General features: G+C 39.0%; 1 protein-coding gene across 2 annotated transcripts in view; it reads right to left on the bottom strand.

Moving 5' to 3' along the window:
• Positions 1-251: 251 nt before the first annotated feature.
• The window catches only part of NBAS (NBAS subunit of NRZ tethering complex), a 385,077-nt gene continuing 367,983 nt past the window's right edge, over positions 252-17,345 (bottom strand). For both annotated transcript variants that reach the window (XM_059729533.1, XM_059729539.1), the window contains exons 51-52: positions 12,070-12,198; positions 252-1,334 (exon numbers count right to left, since the gene is read on the bottom strand). In XM_059729533.1, the coding sequence (XP_059585516.1) occupies positions 1,059-1,334; positions 12,070-12,198 (405 nt within the window). In that variant the 3' untranslated portion in view covers positions 252-1,058. The remainder of the gene's footprint in view (positions 1,335-12,069; positions 12,199-17,345) is intronic.

Raw genomic sequence — 17,345 nt, 5'->3', positions numbered from 1 at the left:
ATGGAAGCAAATTGTTTATTCACCCCAATTTTTCCTTAGGTTCTTTCAAAGATCTGATTTCAAAGGCATTAAGCACAAAATTTGACAAGAGAAATTCACATGTAAATTCTAGAAGCAAACTTAAATAGATATGAAAACAAACAAATATGTTAATACTGGGTCCGTGGGTAAATGCATTCTCTCACCATTTTTCTTATCGACAAACCTTGGAATGGGTCTTATTTTTTTTCCATAGCAAAAAGGAAAACATATTTGGAAAGAAAGATGTTCTTTTAATGCTTTAGGAATAACATATGCCCAATTGCACACATAAATGATGATTTGAGCCAGATCTTTTCAAACTGTGGAGAATAGGCTTCAATGACCAGACAATACTAGAACATGACAAGTCCTCAAATTGTCCTTCCCTTCTCTCCATAAAATTATATTACCTGAAGAAAATAGGAATTAAGAAAGAAGTGGTCCCAAGAAAGATAATACTTAGCTGAATCAAAAGAAGAAAAAAAGGAACATATTAAAAAATATCTGGTGAAACCAGTGCAAACCAATACAGAGCAATACCTGATCTTAAGACTCCAAAATATCTCATAAATTATTTCTTTTTATGGTTTGTTTGTTTTAGGGATCTTTATTTATATTTATAGCTTTACATTTTGACAAGGGTATAAATTACTTACACAAACTGTGTGGCAAAAACTTATAATCCTACAGCATTATAAGTAGTTTTCCAGATAGCTCATTTACAAGTTACAGTCGTTACACTTAAAAGTTTTTGCCAATTAGAAATTTTATTAGCTTGAATGATTTCCTATAAGTATAATGAGAAAGATACATGAATAATGGGAAAGAAATTTGGACTGATCAATTCCAAAACAACTGAAAATATATCAAGTGAACCCACTGTATATGCACTTCTAGCATTTTTATGAGTTATAGGTACTGACGATTAACACCAAAATATGTCACTTCATTAGAACAACAATTTGCCTCTTATATGGAAAATTTCCATCCGAGAAGCAGACCCCTGGAAAAACTTCTTTAGGCAGCTGTTTTGCCACTCAAATCCAATGATGAATGGCATGGAGGGCAGTAGTAAAGGTCCTGAGTGCAGGATGTGTCTCTTTGTAAGACATCAAAAGAGACCCTGCCTCTGCACTGAAGCCTTCTTCCTGTAATTGTTTTGCTATTTCCTCCACATTCCAACTTCCTTCTTCCTGTTTGGCCAATAAATGGTTGATAAGGTGAGGGTAGAAGACAGTGGAGATGCACTTTACCACTAACTTTTCGTTCAAGAGCAAGGAAAGAATTTCAGAGTCACAATTGGAATCATCAACCTAGAAAGAAAGAAAGAAAAAAAAAAAGTTATTGGGCAAATCCACAGATTCAGAGATCTTTAGTAGGGGTGTGAAAAATGGGCCGTATTCGATTCATATTCGGTCTGAATTGCGGACAGTGATTTGATTCATTGATCCAAATCACTGTCCCCGATTCGATTTGGCTGAATCCAAATCTGAAGATTCGATGTTGATTCAGAGAATCAGCGATTCAGCCACAGACACAGCTTTAAGTGTTTTTTTCTACATACCTCGAGGTACCACGCACACTTATGAATGCTGCGATGCTGGGGCGGATGGAGCGTCCCACAGGAGTGCTGCCCCCCTCCCCCCCCAATGTGCTTGGCAGCGAACCCGGAAGTGGACTGGAAGTACTTGTGGTCCACATCCTGGTCTGCCACCAAGTGCACCCCCACCCCCAGCTCAGCAATCAGCCACTGGGGGAGCCTGGGTGCCTCCCCAGACCCATAAGGCATCAGTTGCGGAGCTGGGAGGTCATGGGGTGGGGGGCACTTGCTTCCCGGCAGATCTGGAAGTGCTTTTGGTCCACTTCCAGGTCTGCTGCTGAGCTCCTGTGGGATGTTCCATCTGCCCCATCATCGCAGCATTCACGAGCCACCTGCTACCTTGAGGTATGTAGAAAAACATTTAAAGCTGTATCTATGTCCAAATCGCCGAATTGCTCCAAATCGATTTGGAGGGTTCCAATTAGATTCAGAGAGATTAAAGGGTCTCCTGATTTGATTCAGATTTGGAGATTCAGCTGCCGAAACTTCACCAAATCAAATCAAAGCGTCTCACAGCCCTAATCTTTAGGGCTAGAAGGAATTCTGAACATTATAACCATCTAGTCTAAACTCCTTGGAAAAGCAATGGTGTAAAATTGTCAATAAGATCCCTAACACTATGAACTTTTCATTCAATGTAAAATTCCAAACCAGCATTCATTTAATAAAAACTCTTGCACAGCTATTTCAAACTAAGAAACAATGAGGCTAAATACCATGTCTAAGGTAACAAGAAACTATTACAGATCTTAAAAAAAGACCAGTCTTCTCTCTCAGTCTCTCTACTTGATGTTAATATAAGAATATAGCTTATGAATATATTTTATTAACAATATCTTATATCTTAATATAAGCTTTCTTACTAATATAAGAATCAACCAAGCTGAAAAGGCACATTGCAAAGTAAACCAGGTTTTCAGGCAAATCCGTTAGTGAGATTCAATCTGCACTACACAGATGTCATTTGAAAATGAGTTTAGATCCAGATTTTCAAGTGCTCAACATCTGTAGATTCAATGACATTTTCAGGAAGGCTCCTCTTTGAATACCAAAAGGAGTGCAGGGTTTTCAGAAGTAATGAGGTCCATAGATGCTTTTGAAAACTTCCCCAAAACTGACCTGGTAGTTTTTGGCAACCTATTTTTTGTGCCTGAATGAGAGCAGAGCTTTTGTGAAAATCTGGTTTATATCTGCACACAAAGCTACAGAAATACATGTTTTAACTTTTAATTATTTTAACTTTGCAGGGAAATCAGGAACAGGGTCCTTGAAATACAATGTTCTATAAGTAGGATAAAGGGTCTTCAATGTCCAGAACAAATTAATATACTGGCACTACATAAAGAAGCCTCTAAGAAGCATGTAGAAACCATCCTTTTTTGGATGCAGTCCATCAGATAAAACACTAAATGTAATAGTTTGGTTTGTAAGTGATGGCTGATTTTCTCACCAAACATTTTTTTAAAAAACTCTATCTCCCTTTTTCTCAGCCTCTGTCCCATTTTCCAGAACATTTGTCTAACACATTTTGACAGCTGATACAGCAAGAGGTGTCAGTAATGACATTCATGCTGATTCCTTAAGTGATCTGGTACAGCGCAGCTCTGCCACTGCTCAACATGGACAGATTCAACTACATATGCTATCTCAACAGTGCAAGTCACTATCATACTTGGAGGTGTTTGACAATTTTTTGACCTAACCAACATCATAAATCATTTCATCCTGACTATTTCAGGACAACAACCTGAATTTCCATGCCTATCATTTCTGTCTGCCTTGCTCACGTCTCTAGTTAACCAGTGCAATGCAAGGCTTAGTTTCCTTGTGCTTTCAATAAAACTAGAAGGTTAGCTGGCTTTTTTTTGTGCATCTCAGGTATCATTATAGGTATCTTTTTATATTCCAATTCTCTATTACATGAACATTTTGCCCCCAGTTCTCAGTTAACAGGGAGAATTGGCAGCAAATACAAAATATTCCTTTATTAAGGACATTAAATACACATTTCTTCAGTGGTCCAGAACAACAATCACCTGAATCTCCTTCCAAACTTGGTGAATTGGATATGGCTTGCCACCACTGCTTATTCCAGAGGTACAAAAGCACAAAGAGCATCAGAAACCTATGTGAGATCCTACCATCACTGAAGTCTATAGGAGATTTGATCACTGACTTTAAAAAGGAATGACACAATTGAACCTTTGCTTGAGAAACTATAAAATTATTTCAGAACATTGCCCTTAGATATTTTCTCACTAACAAAAGCAAATGATTCTGTTGTGAATGAGGGGATGGGAGCAAACATTGCTCCTGTTTAAAATGGAGTACTCCTCATACCTCTTTCCCCACAGTAGAAAGAGATAAAAGATGAGATATGTTCACATGCCAAGAGTGTAAATTTCATAAACTATATAAAATAAGGCTTCAGGTTCAATCACTCTCTGATAACTTATTTTAAACATCTTATTTTACCATTAGGAAAATTACATCTCCTATGTTCTGCCTATTTACAAAACTTCCCTCCCTGGGAACTTCAGAGATTTTTAAAAAGAAGGTGATGGAGAAAACAGGGGACAGAAGAAACTATGCAATTCCCTTAATTATCATTTCCTTTTTACTTCATTTAGAGATTTGTTTTTCTTTTCTGGTCACTGAAATCTTAAAAATAAATAAATAAAAGCCTTGAGTTTTTTTCCTGATTCCTTTCTATTACATTATCCGTTATATTAAAAAAATCTATTAGTGCAAATCTAGTATTTTTTTAAACATATGGTAATTCTCTGTTTCTGTAGAAACAACTGTGAGGCCTCTGCCACATATTACACTTCAGGCGTGATTAACCAGTTAATTACATCTTAAGTTGTACCTTGGCTACATGCTAAAGCAATTAATGGCGTCAGAAAGAAAGGAATAAGCCACAAAGTTATTCCACAAATAAAGCATAACAACTCTGTGGCTGGTTCCTGTGTGTCCACCAAATGAATGTATGGCCAGGTGCACCCCCACAGCAGGAGCTCAGATTCAGTGGATGAGGCTCCCAGCTTCAGAGCACGTGGTGCACCCCACAGATATAAGCCCAGATCAACTGTGGGAGCTTGCTCCTTGGATCATGATCCTAGGCTCCCCGGCCCTGGCAATAAGGTATGGTAGGATCTGGTGTGCAATCCCACAATCACACCTCCTACCACGCAGTTGTGGATTGAAAAGATCATGCATGAGGTACCTTTACCTGCATAGCTGGGCTCTAAGAATACTAAAATGTTTGGCGTAGCCATCATCATGGCTTACAGCCAGAATTTTAATTTTGTACTGACTTTGCGAATCAGAAATGACTGAAATAATAGAAGTTTAAGGATACTGGCAATCAACTGCTTTTTTATTTTTCAAAGACAATGCAGCTGTTTAAAATAAATCTCCTATACTACTGCTTATTGTGCAGTACCAAATAGCTCAGACCTTTATTAACACTGAAGGCCTGTGTTGTCCAACTACTGAGCTGTTATCTGCTCGGTTCTTGGTTTAAAGGCAGGAGGTAACCTTACACAGCACTTCAGTGTTTGATTTTATAGATTTACACAAAGCAAACAGTAATTACAGTAATGAGGTGGACCAGAAATCCAATTGTACAGTGAATGCAAGGCCAGATTTAAATTAGTTTTTAGGCCATTATGCAATTGTTAATGGATTGGCCTTTACGTAAAAAACACTGTAAGTTGGTGCAATTTCACACACTGCACAATTTCACATCGCAGGATTTTAGAAAACAGACAGGCCTGGAAATAAAATAATCTCATGCTAAAAAAGGTTTTAACAAAACCTAAAACACATAAAACAGCCACATATGTACAGTGTTGGCATGCATGTGTATGTGCTATATATGCAAACATTAAGGAAAAATGTCATAAGGCACACAAGTTGAATATTTACAGATACAAAAATCTGGGGCCCCAGCACATGCAAAGAAAAATATTCAAAAGACTCTTGGTTATGACTGAGAACCATACATTAAATCAAAACCACCCCCCCAAAAAATCAAGAGGGGATGTAGGGAAGGGAGATCTGCAAATTCTAGCAGGCTAAACTTCAAATAGTCCCTGAAGAGAAAGCTTACTTTCACATTTCTTTGGGGTTGTTAGAAGATCTGTTCATAAACCTGGATCAAGTCTAATAATTTTAATCAAGTGTAATAATTTTATCTCTAGCCTATGTCTCAGAGATACAAATGAACTCTGCAGCCTGCTAACATGTTACACAGGGCTACTGAGCCCTCCATTTTTTTTATGCAAAGTGCTAATAAGTTTAATTAGGATTTCAGAAACAGTGGAAACTGAAGAGCGGTATCTGATAAGAAGTTAGGCCCAGACCCAGAATGGTTCGGTTAATGCCTATATTTCATAGTTGCTGTCCTTTTGGACTACAGGTCTCTAGGTGCCACTTACTTTAATCACCCAGGTGCCTAAAATCTGCATCAGCGTATTGCAATCTAAATTGTGGCTGATGTGGCATGTTAACTCTGTGTAAGGCTCCAAAAGGGCTTGACCTATTAGGTGTCATCAGAGGACTCCTACACATATCAGTGTTGAGTCAAATGCAACACGATGGTTATGATGTCCAATTTCTGCACAGGTTATAAGCCCTCCTCAGCTGGAAGGAGTTCAAGTTTAAACTCTTACATCTCATGCTGAGTATCTGAATTCCTCTTCTCATTCTGCTTCCAACAGACTCATAGTAACAGCTTCCATTACTAGCTGAGTTTTCAAACTAGAACATTTTGTGCTGTTTTTCTCTATACTGGGAACTTCTATGTTTGCATAGCATCTACCACAATGGGATCCTCATCCATGGCTGGGGCTCCTAGATGCTATGGTATTAAAAGTCATCAACATCTTATTAGAAAGCCAAAGCATATTAACTTCATGACCTTGCATAGGAAACCAAAATACAGTAAAATCAATGCAAGGGTAACTAATGCTATTAGAACTGTAGGTACCTGAGTCCAGATCCACAGAGAGATTTAGGAGTGGCAGTGCTCAGTCTTGTTGCGATTAATTTTTAGGTGCTAGCTTCTGAAGGGAAATTCACAATCCTATTATGTACTGGGAACTTAGATGTTTAGGGAAAGGTAGGCACCTCAGAAGCTGTTTCACAGCGCTCTGCTCCCAATGCTGATTATGCATGTTATCCAAGGACAGTTTAATGCAAAGTTCATAAGCAGTCCTGGGAGCTGGAACCAGAATCTGGGACTCTTGCTGCCTGGTAAATGGCCTCATCATGATTAGACTCATCTTGTTTCCTTTTCCAAAACCAGCAGAACCAAATTGTCTTGCTCTCTACAGAATTATGAATTTTGTACTCCCCAAACTGGTTTTGTCCCTCAAACAAGCATATATGGATCAAGAACTCAACAGGATCCATTGAAAAGTGGGATGTTTACAGAGTCACTGGCTGGCCATGCACAAACTCACTAAAATGATTTTTAACACAGAAAAGCTGGTAAATTGGATCACATGTGAAGAGTCATTAATGGAGCAAGAGCTTAGCCTCAAAGGGAAGGATGACCTCTGGAATGACCACAATGATTTTGGTGTCTCCAATCAGAAATACCATATTTACTTGAATCCAAGATGAGGATCCCCTGCCCTTTTAAGAGGCTGACTCCCCCCTATCTTGAATTAGAGTACAAGGTGGTGGGGGGGAAGGTACATGGCTCCTGTAGCTCTGACTCTGGCCCTGACCAGGGTTGCAGCTGCTGCATGCCCCCCTACTGCCCCTGCTCTGTCTTCCCCTCCCACTACCCCCCCCGCCCCTGCCTCTGTTACCTGCATACCTCTTGCATCGCCTCTGACTCCCCAGCTTACTTTTCTGCTACTTACTATCTGTCCAGGGCCCAGCTGAAGCTGCCATCACTACAATGGCTTCTGCATGGTTGGGCTGGTGCTGGAGTAAGCACATGTGCTGCTCCCCAGGCCGTAGTGGGCCTGGAGCCCTGCCAGAGCTGGAGCCGGAGGGTAAGCTGTGGGGGGACAGGTACTGATGGGAAGGCAAATGCACATGGGGGGGGGACAAGCAGCAGGGGGGACAAGTGGTGGTGAGGGGACAGGTGGCAGAGGTCAGACTGACTCTCCTACCTCCTGCCCACCACCAATGTCCCCACTGCCTCCCTTACTTCCTGTCCCCTGTTGCAGCAGTGGAGGGGGAACAAATTTTGAATGACCCTCCAGTTAGTAGATTCTATGCATGGACAATTACAACATTTTAAAATAATTTTTACATCTATTAAATCTAGTTATCAATGGTGGGGTATCTTAAATTCAGAGTCCTCTTGGATTTGGGTAAATATGGTAGCTGGAGACAAATACATACAAATTCCATTTCATTTGTCCAACCCTCATTCTTTTAAATTTTTAATATTATAAAATGAAAATACTGTTCTGAAATACCAGAATCTCAGCACTTCATCAATGAAAACTGTTGTTAAGCTTAATAAATAATTTAGATTAAGAGGAAAAAATATTCAAGTTCAACTCAGGTCTCTTGGTCACAAGTAAGTACTTTTGCTGATTACATGCACCTTTAATTTGGGCTATTTTAATAATATTACTACAGTCAATAACATTTGACTTGCATTATTAGTGACTCATAATCAGTCTTAAGCTTTGAAAGCTGACATAATCGAGACTGCAGACAACACTGGAGCCTGCCCTTTACAGAAGCAAGCAACTGTTAAAAGGCAGGCTCTAAATCCTACTGACATTGATAAGCTACTTTAACTGGCTACACTGAAAGCTTCTTTTTTTAATTATTTATACACCATATTCATGGGTGAAAGACTACTTATTTCTGATATGTGAAAGACTGAATTGGCAGCTTATAAAAGGTTATGCAACAAGAGGTGCAATTTTAGAAAAGCATACAAAAAGCCTGGTTGTTTTATTGTAGGCAATGACTATACATTTCTGAGCATCAGCACTTCGGCATCATCTTTTAACTGTAAACATCCATAAAGCTGTCAGAAACATACAACAAATGGCTAAATAATATATTGTATCACCAAGCAAGTGCTTTATTTTTCTCACAGCCATGTTTGTGAGCTATGCTAACACTATGTCAGGGAATCAACGGACTGTGATTTCACTTTGCTGGATGTCATTTGTTCATTTCCCATTTCATGAGAAGGCAAACTGACCCTCTACAACAAATGGAGAAAAAGAAATCCACAGTTTAGTTGTTCATAAATAATGGAAAAGAATGAGCATCCAAAATAATACTAGGTCAACAATTTGCAACTTATTCAAGTGAAGAATGCACTTCAAACTTTTACCTAGGTGCATACCAACTAAAAAGAGAGCAGATCATGTCCATTTCAAGATGCTAGAATCTTTGGGGGGGGTTTCCTGAGAGGAAGTCACATTAGTACAGTGTTAAAGATGACACTGGGATTCTTACAGGAGTAGATGTTTGTACATGAGCTAGGAGGAGATGTTTGTACATCTCCTCCTAGAAGAATTTCAGAAATGCTGATACTCAGAACTGTACAGAAATTTCAGAAATTCTCATAGAAGGAGATATATAGACATCTGATGCATCTACACGTGAAATTAATGTGCCACAATAAACTTTGGAGCAGTTCGAGCTGAAGTCAGCTGCTCCCAGCTCCCTATACAAGTGCCCAGGACAGCAGCAGTATGAGCCAGGGCAGAGCAGCCCCAGGTTGGCAGCAGGCTCAGGGGGTTAGCCCTGGGCTCTGCTTGTTGGCGTTGGGGCTCGCAGGCACAAGAGTGCTAAAGTGTAGAGCCATGAGGCAGACAGCCCCTCCACTTAGCACCCTCATGCCCCAGCCAACCCCTGCCACCATCAAAACATGTGTTTCATTGCACTTAATTACTCCGCTGTAAGAAAGTACTGTCCCCCAGTACTATCTTATGCCGGGGTTAATTAATTTACTGCACCCTAATACTGGTGCATGTGTGGAAAGTGACACTTTACTGTGGAGCTAATTAGTCAACGGCAGTAAAACACACATGTAGATGCACCCATCTACTTTTATATGAATTCCAGTGTCATTTTTGTATAGATATACAGAGAGAGAGACAGAGAGAGAGAGAGAGAGAGAGAGAGAGAGACAGAGACAGAGACAGAGACAGAGACATCGACTCCTATATATATATATGTATACACATAGAACCATCACTGTTACCACCAATGGTAGCACACTCTTGGGAATGAATGATGTGGACTTATATCCTGTCAGGCTAAGGAGGGCTGAAAAACCCAGGTCTCCACTTCCTTGTTGATTGCTCCAGCCATTATGCAAAAAGAGAGCATCACCACTGTTGCTATGTTCTTTAGTAACAGTGATCCTAGGTGCAACGTTGCACCTTGAACTGAACTGCTGGATTGCAATGGAACTCAGCACCTAGTAATAAATACATACATAAAAGTCTAAGAACCCAGGGATCTTTTAAGGCCAAAGTGGACACACCTAATTAATTTAGGTGATTCAAAACAATCTGGATAGTTTTCTGTCACTTAGTTGTCTAAATTCCATCTAGACATGAATGACTTGGATCAGGCTCTTGGATGCCTTTGAGACCAGGGGGAGGGGAGAGGGGGTGAGAAACACAAACAAAAACAAGCCAAAGCATGGCTCCCCTCCCCCTGCCAAAAAGATGAAAAAAGGAAAAACCCAAACAAACTGAATTCAATTGCTTTTGAAGTTCTGTAAACAGAGAATATACTTTCCCAGAGTGAAGAAGATTTCTGGAGCATTACTGAATGCAATAGAGAATGTCAGCTCACAGCAGATTTCACTTTAAAATGTAATAATAATCTCAAATGGTGGGATTATACCCTTAATACTTTTGTAAAGTTTTTAGAAACAACAAAGTGATCTCCCTAGAATACCATGAAAGAATTGGAGGTTATATAGATAGGATTTTCCAGTAAGTGTTAGGAAAGCATTATAGAGATAAAATTCTTCCACGCAGTTATTTGGTCAGAGGGTAAAGACATTCCTCTTTCTTTGATATAGACTTGGAAAATAAAAATCACTACTTCTCCCCCCCGGCTTCTCTTTAACCTGATTGGGATGTGGATTAAGTTTTTGAAACAATTTTTGCAGAAAGTCCTGCAAGGTTTTTGCTGCTGAAATCTTATTCTCACCAGAACACAAATGCTACTTTTAAACAAGATAGATTCATAGACTGAAGAGATGCTCTCAAAGCACAATTTGATTTTGAGCCAAGATTGGATTTAAGACATGGTGTGCAATTAATCCCTCTCTTCATTAATACAATTCAAATGGATTTAGATTCATGGTCCTGAATTTCATCCTACTCTAGTTTTAAATCTTATGTTAGAACAAAACTAGCAATTTGATATGCAATGTGATATGCAACATATTAAAAGTCTGGGACTCAATGACAACGATTCTTCTACTATATCAGTCTCAAGGATTATGTTATCAGGATCCGTTGATGAAATCCTTGCTTTGTATCAGACTTTTGCTTCTCTACTATCTCTATAAATGGTAGACACATGCTATTTTAGGGAGGCAAGAAGAATCAAGCACTTAGGTACATCATCATTCATAAGTAAACATTAAGTTAACACACACAAAAAAATCAAAATACAAAAAAAAGTATGCATAACTATCTATAGACTAATGCAAGCTGAACAATAAAATTCATCATGTTCTCAATAGAAATCAACTGAACTTTGTGATTTAGAGATATTTTGGATGTTGGTAATAATGCTATAATTTAGCTGACACTGAAATTTGCACTTAGATTGGAAATTAAATCCCTTGTTATGTAGGGAAATGTATATCAGATTAAAAAAGATTGGATTTTCAGGAAAGTTAAAATAAATCTCCCTGTATAAATTAGACCCTGTAACAGTAGTAAATAAAGCCCTCAGAGCAAGATAACATGGATGTTGTTTATGTTTAGAGACAATGTTTCTCTATTCCAATGTCTCATGGATGTAACATTGTGGAAGAATCCAAAATCAGATAAACTTTTGACCATTCAGGAAAAGTCAGAGTAACATATAATCCCACCATGTAGCTATGGAAATGTCAGCAATGACAACACAAAATTTATCAGAATCAATTTGCCACTTTATACAGAATATTAGAGACTAATTTTTAAAAAGAACTAGAACATGAAAAGGAATATGAAAATCTACAATAGTTTCTTGCTCCAACACAGTAAATTACAATGGGGTAGCTAGACAGTTTACAGAATATACTGTTAGTTTTCAACTACCACCTGGAGAATATAAATGATCTTACCAGCCTTATGGTATTGCTCACTGCAGACACAATAGCTTTAGAAAATCTTAATAATGATAATGCACTCAAGAGACTCAGTTTCCTATATGAAGATAAAAGAGCTAATTTATTGCCTGAAACTATGAAGGATGCTTAATTCAACAGTTCATACCTTAGCAACAGCTGTTATCTGCTCCAATGCCACAGCATGAAGATCTTGATCTCTGCTTTCTACCAGTAATTTTAGGGATGGCAGCAGGAGGGACTGGTTAAGCAGCAGCAAACTTAATTCCTTTATACACTGAAAACACAGGTAAAATTTTTCCAGTCAGATCTCAGGAGACATTCAGTAACATTACTCACATAAAAAGTTTAGGAAAGTCTTGTGTCAACTGTAAAATGAAAGTCAAACTTTAGAACAAATGAATTTCCCAGTGGCAATAAGTCTGTTTGGAAACTCAAAAGCACAAATTAAAGAAGTGTGCAGTGTAGGGTTATAATTGGAATATTTGTTATATTATAGACGAGGTGGACAGGGTATCACCATTCAAACTTTCACAGGTTTTCCTAAAAAGAGAACTGAGCAGGTGCTGCTATCTGTGGGATTAATATTTTTACTGCGCTCAGTGAAATACTGCAAAGTTCAGGAAGAAATTGAACATGCCTCTATGACATTTCTGTAACCCTGTTATGCAATCAGGTAGAAACAAGTGAAGAAGCAGAGTAGCTCCTCATGTCAGAGTTCAGTATTGTCAAGTTGTACCCAATGTCTTACACTGGAGCTTTTATCAGTATTGGCATCCTTTCATCTGCGAGAGAAGGTGGATATTGCAGCCTGTGACGTAGATGGTTTGCAGTGTCTCATGTGACTGAATAGTCCAATTTGAGATTTGCATGATCTGTGGCAGTGGTTGCAAATGTATGAGTCATGGTTGGGTGGTTCGGGAGCTGCTTGCTTCCTACGGACTCTTTTCTCTTCAAGCTGTTGGAGCCAACTCCTGTTATGGACATTAATGCACTGGTGGAGACGATGATGCCACTTGTTCCGCTCACTTGCCACAGTTTCCCATTGGCCAGGATCAATTCCAAATACCTTCATATCTCGCTTGCATGCATCTTTAGAGCGAAGCTTGGGGTGTCCTGTTGTTCTCATTCCCTCTGATAGTTCCCCGTATAGTGTGTCCTTGGGTATATGTCCATCTTACAATCTGCTCAGATGGCCTAGCCAGTGCAGTTGGTTCTGAGTAGAGTTATCACACTTGGTAAATTTGCCCTTTGAAGAACCTCTGCGTTGTTAACTTTATCTTGCCATTTGATACTGAGGATGCAATGTAAACAGTGCAGGTGGAAGATGCTTAACCTTTTCTCTTGATGTGCATAAGTTGTCCATGTTTCCCCACCATACATGAGAGTGCTGAGTATGCAAGCCTTGTACACTAGCATTTTGGTCTTGATAGTAAGCTTTGAGTTGTTCCATATTTTTTCAGTTAGTCTGCTGAAGGTAGTGGCAGCCTTTCTAATGTGAACATTAAGTTCTTCATCCAGTGAGAGGTTGGTGGTCACTGTAGAACCTGGATAGCTGAACTTTTGGACTACTTCTAGCTGGTTCCTATTAAGGGTGATTGATGAGTCTTGTGGAACTCCCTGTCTTAGTACAACTGTTTTCGTTATGCTGATAATGACAGCAAATGCCTGATCTTCAAAGGAGATCCAAGAATTCTTGTAGTAGGTCTTTGTTGTGAGCTGTAAGGGCAGCATCATCAGTGACTGAGCACCTTTATAACTTCAGAGGAAGGGGAATGGCTTTACCCTCTGATAAGCACCTTTTTAACTTTAGTCTTTGCCTGGAGTCATGATGGGTTGAAGAGTTTCCCATCTGATCTTGTGAAGGTAGTCTGCCTTCCATATCTTTAAACACACAGTTCAGGAGTACTGAGAAGTTTCCAAAGAGTGTAGGGGCAAGAACACAACCTCGCTTCACTCCACTTTTTATCTTAAAGCTGTCCGAAGTAAACCTATCAAACTGAACAGTTGCTTTCACGTTGTTGTGGAAGGAATGAATAAGACTTAACAGGATTGGTGGGCATCCTCTTTTCTAGGACTGCAAATAGGGCTGCTCTGCTGACGGTGTCAAATGCTTTGGTTAGATCCATGAAGGCGATGTACAATGGTCGGTATTCCTCTCTGCACTTTTTTTAAGTTGATGCAAGGAAAAATATCATGTCTACGGTTCATCTTCTGGCCCTGAATCTGCACAGAGATTTAGAGTAGACACAACTCATCAGCTGTTGTAGCCACACCAAGATGACGCTTGAGAAAGCTTCTCCTGCTAATCTTAGTAGCGAGATACCTCCGTAGTTGCTGCAGTCACCCTGATCTCCTTAATTTTTATACAAAGTATTGATGTTTGGTTCATGCATGTCCTGTGGTACCTCATCCTCTTTCCAGCATTTGAGTAGCAACTGACGAAGATATGATATAGTATGCTTTCTTTCCCACACTGGAGAATTTCCGCTGGGATGCCATCTTTTCTAGGAGCTTTGCCATTTGGTAATGAATCAATGGCTTTTCTCCAGTGGGCTCCATATCCATTTCTGGCATGACCTGTAGAGCTGGTATTTAGTCCAGTGATTCACTGGTGATATTTCTTTCCTGTGAGTATAGCTTTGAGTAGTGTTCAGTCCAACAAGACATCTGCTTGCTTCTATCTGGAATGGCTTCACAGGTACACAATTTGAGAGGGGCAACACTGTTGACAGTAGGGCCTAGAGCTTTCTTCAGACCATTGTCAGTAGGAACTACACCTTCCTTTCTCACACTGGAGAAGAGCTCAGGAAACTGGTATTTGTATGTTTTAAAATCCAGCACAAATTTGGCATCACAATTACAGTGTAGAGGATTTACTTCCAAACACCCTACCCTAGTCCTATTGCAGTTAGCCAAAAAGGCAAATACCCTCATGCTTGTTTGTCCTTAAAGGAGGCCCCGTGCTGTATAAACGGACTACCAAACAATTAAAGAAGTCTAGATTAAGAGATAGATAACTTGATCTACTACAGTAAGAACCATTCTTTTTACATATAAACTAGTCTTGTCCAGTGACCAAGTTTTAAGATACAGTCACTCTGAATCTTTCCAATGATGTTTGTTTCTACTGACAGTCGCCATGGAAATAACACAATGCAACAGCATTGTGTTTGTGTGAACTCTGTAGTTTATAACCTAGACATTATTGCAGACACACTTTTAATGTTTAGTATCCCCAGGTGATTATTGAAAGACAGTCCTTGAACCAAAAACTCACCAGATAACTAGTATTAAAAATTTACTTAAATGAGTAATTTTTTTTTACCATTCAGGTTTAAAGGTAAACAGATTAACTACAGAAAACCAAACCTATTATTTATCCCAGAAGCAGTCCTTCCAATGAGTGACAGCTTCAATGAGGTTTATGCATTTTAGTCAAGGACACAATGAATACATTACAATGAACTTATATCTATTTTTAGAATTTATCTGTTTTTATTGGAAGCCATCCTAAGTCTCTAACAACAAATAAATGTGGTAACCAAAATCCTTGTAAGATACAGACATAGTTTTTCACTAGTTATGTATCTATAAACAACTGGAAACATGGTAAAGCAAGGCATTATGTACCTATGACATAGATGCAATTGCTACTAGGGATCTTAACTGAGAGCTTAATGTACAGCATCAACTGAGGTCCTTTTTCTAACCAAATTATTTTCAGCTTCTCTCCCAACTGTATTTCTGACAGCAGAACATTTGACTAGGGTTTGTATCTTGGAATGCAACATAATGGTGAGTGATGCATTATTGGGAGGCAATTATGATAACCCCAAAAAACTTACACATTTTTTACTCCTTAGATTAGGTCTGGAAGACATGGGGGCAAAAATGCTTGCATATCACCTGGTGTACTCTCCTTTGATACAGGAATGCTGCTGCACTGCTGGGAAAATTTACATACAAAAACTAGCAGACACCACCACTAGCTCAACCCCTTCCAAATGCATTCAACTGTTGTCTGTATTACAGTTCAGGCAAGGCTGAGAATGCATTTCGCTACATAACATATCACATAATGTTTCAAGATACCTGGTAATAAAAAAGTTTGCACTATGCTGAGTTTTTGTTTTTCACTGATGAAATATGACAGTGTACCAGGACTCACACAATTAAGGAGTGACCAAGGGTATGTCCAGACCAGGGGTTGGCAATATATGGACCAAGGGCTGCATCTAGCCCACAAAAGAGACTGAATCTGGCCCACCACAACCTGTGGTAGTGATGGGGATTAGTGATGGGGGGCAGCCAGGGGCACCTACCCTGCCCATTCCTCTGCTACATGCTGTCATCCCTTCTGCAACATCCAGCAGGCAACCAATGCACAGAATGGTGGCTTACAGTTCATAAAGGTTTCTGACTCCTGGTCTAGACTATAACATACCATAATGGTACCTGAAGTTAGGTTGGTAGCAGGAAGAACCTGGCCACAGCTGCACTAAGTCCCAATGGAGACTAATTTATCCTACAACTGGTCTGGGTAAATTAGCCAAAATCAGTATGTGTGCTGTTGTGACTAGACTGCTACTGGTACCCAAGCACCCCAAATGTGCTGATGACAGATTTTATTGACACTTAACATTGCAAAAATATGTGATGAGTGGCTGTAAAGGCACTGTACGTGGTTTGTCAAAATTTAAAATATTAAACCCTCATTAAGCCTTTGACATTTCAATTTTCTACTTTATTTCTAATCACCATCAGACAAAGAAGATTACAAAATGCAAAGCTTATACTTTCTGATTCCAGAAGTCCTACTGGTTCTACAAATCACAATTTAGTGCCACCCATACATCTTTGTGTTACAAAAATACATTTTGAGGGCTGAATGAAACACCAGTTTTATTATGTTGGTAACACTTTGTATCTGATAACTCTTCAAAACCAGAACAGAAGAAGCAGTGTTATAAGACACAGAACACAACTATAAAAAGGCTTTCAGAAAGGAAACCACATTGATAAGGCACATATTTGTATTCTGATATTGTGGGAGAAGAGAAGGAAAAGGAAACAATTTAAGAATCTAATATTATACTAAAATTATGTTAAACATAATTAAGTATTGTAATAGGGAAATACATTACAGAATGGATTTTTTTGGTGATACTTATCTTAGGTGCTGTAAGCATTTCTGAAACCCATAAGTAAAAAAACCAAAAACTGCTTTTCAAAAATAGTTACTTTCTTATTGTAGAGTACTGTACGAAAATTCAGTTAGCCTATGTAAGTTTGGAAATGCTGTTAATGTATATATTAACATTGTTTCTTTTAGAGCAATAAACTTCAGATCACACAAGTATTTCAGCATTTTTTAGTTGCATATAACAGTTTCTTTGTAAGTGTTAGAACAATCTATTCTGG

The sequence above is a fragment of the Alligator mississippiensis genome, chromosome 1 (assembly GCF_030867095.1).
Source record: "Alligator mississippiensis isolate rAllMis1 chromosome 1, rAllMis1, whole genome shotgun sequence".
NCBI classification, from domain to species: domain Eukaryota; kingdom Metazoa; phylum Chordata; order Crocodylia; family Alligatoridae; genus Alligator; species Alligator mississippiensis.
The sequence above is the reverse complement of the archived record's forward strand: the minus strand, read 5'-3'. Positions and strand labels throughout refer to the sequence as shown.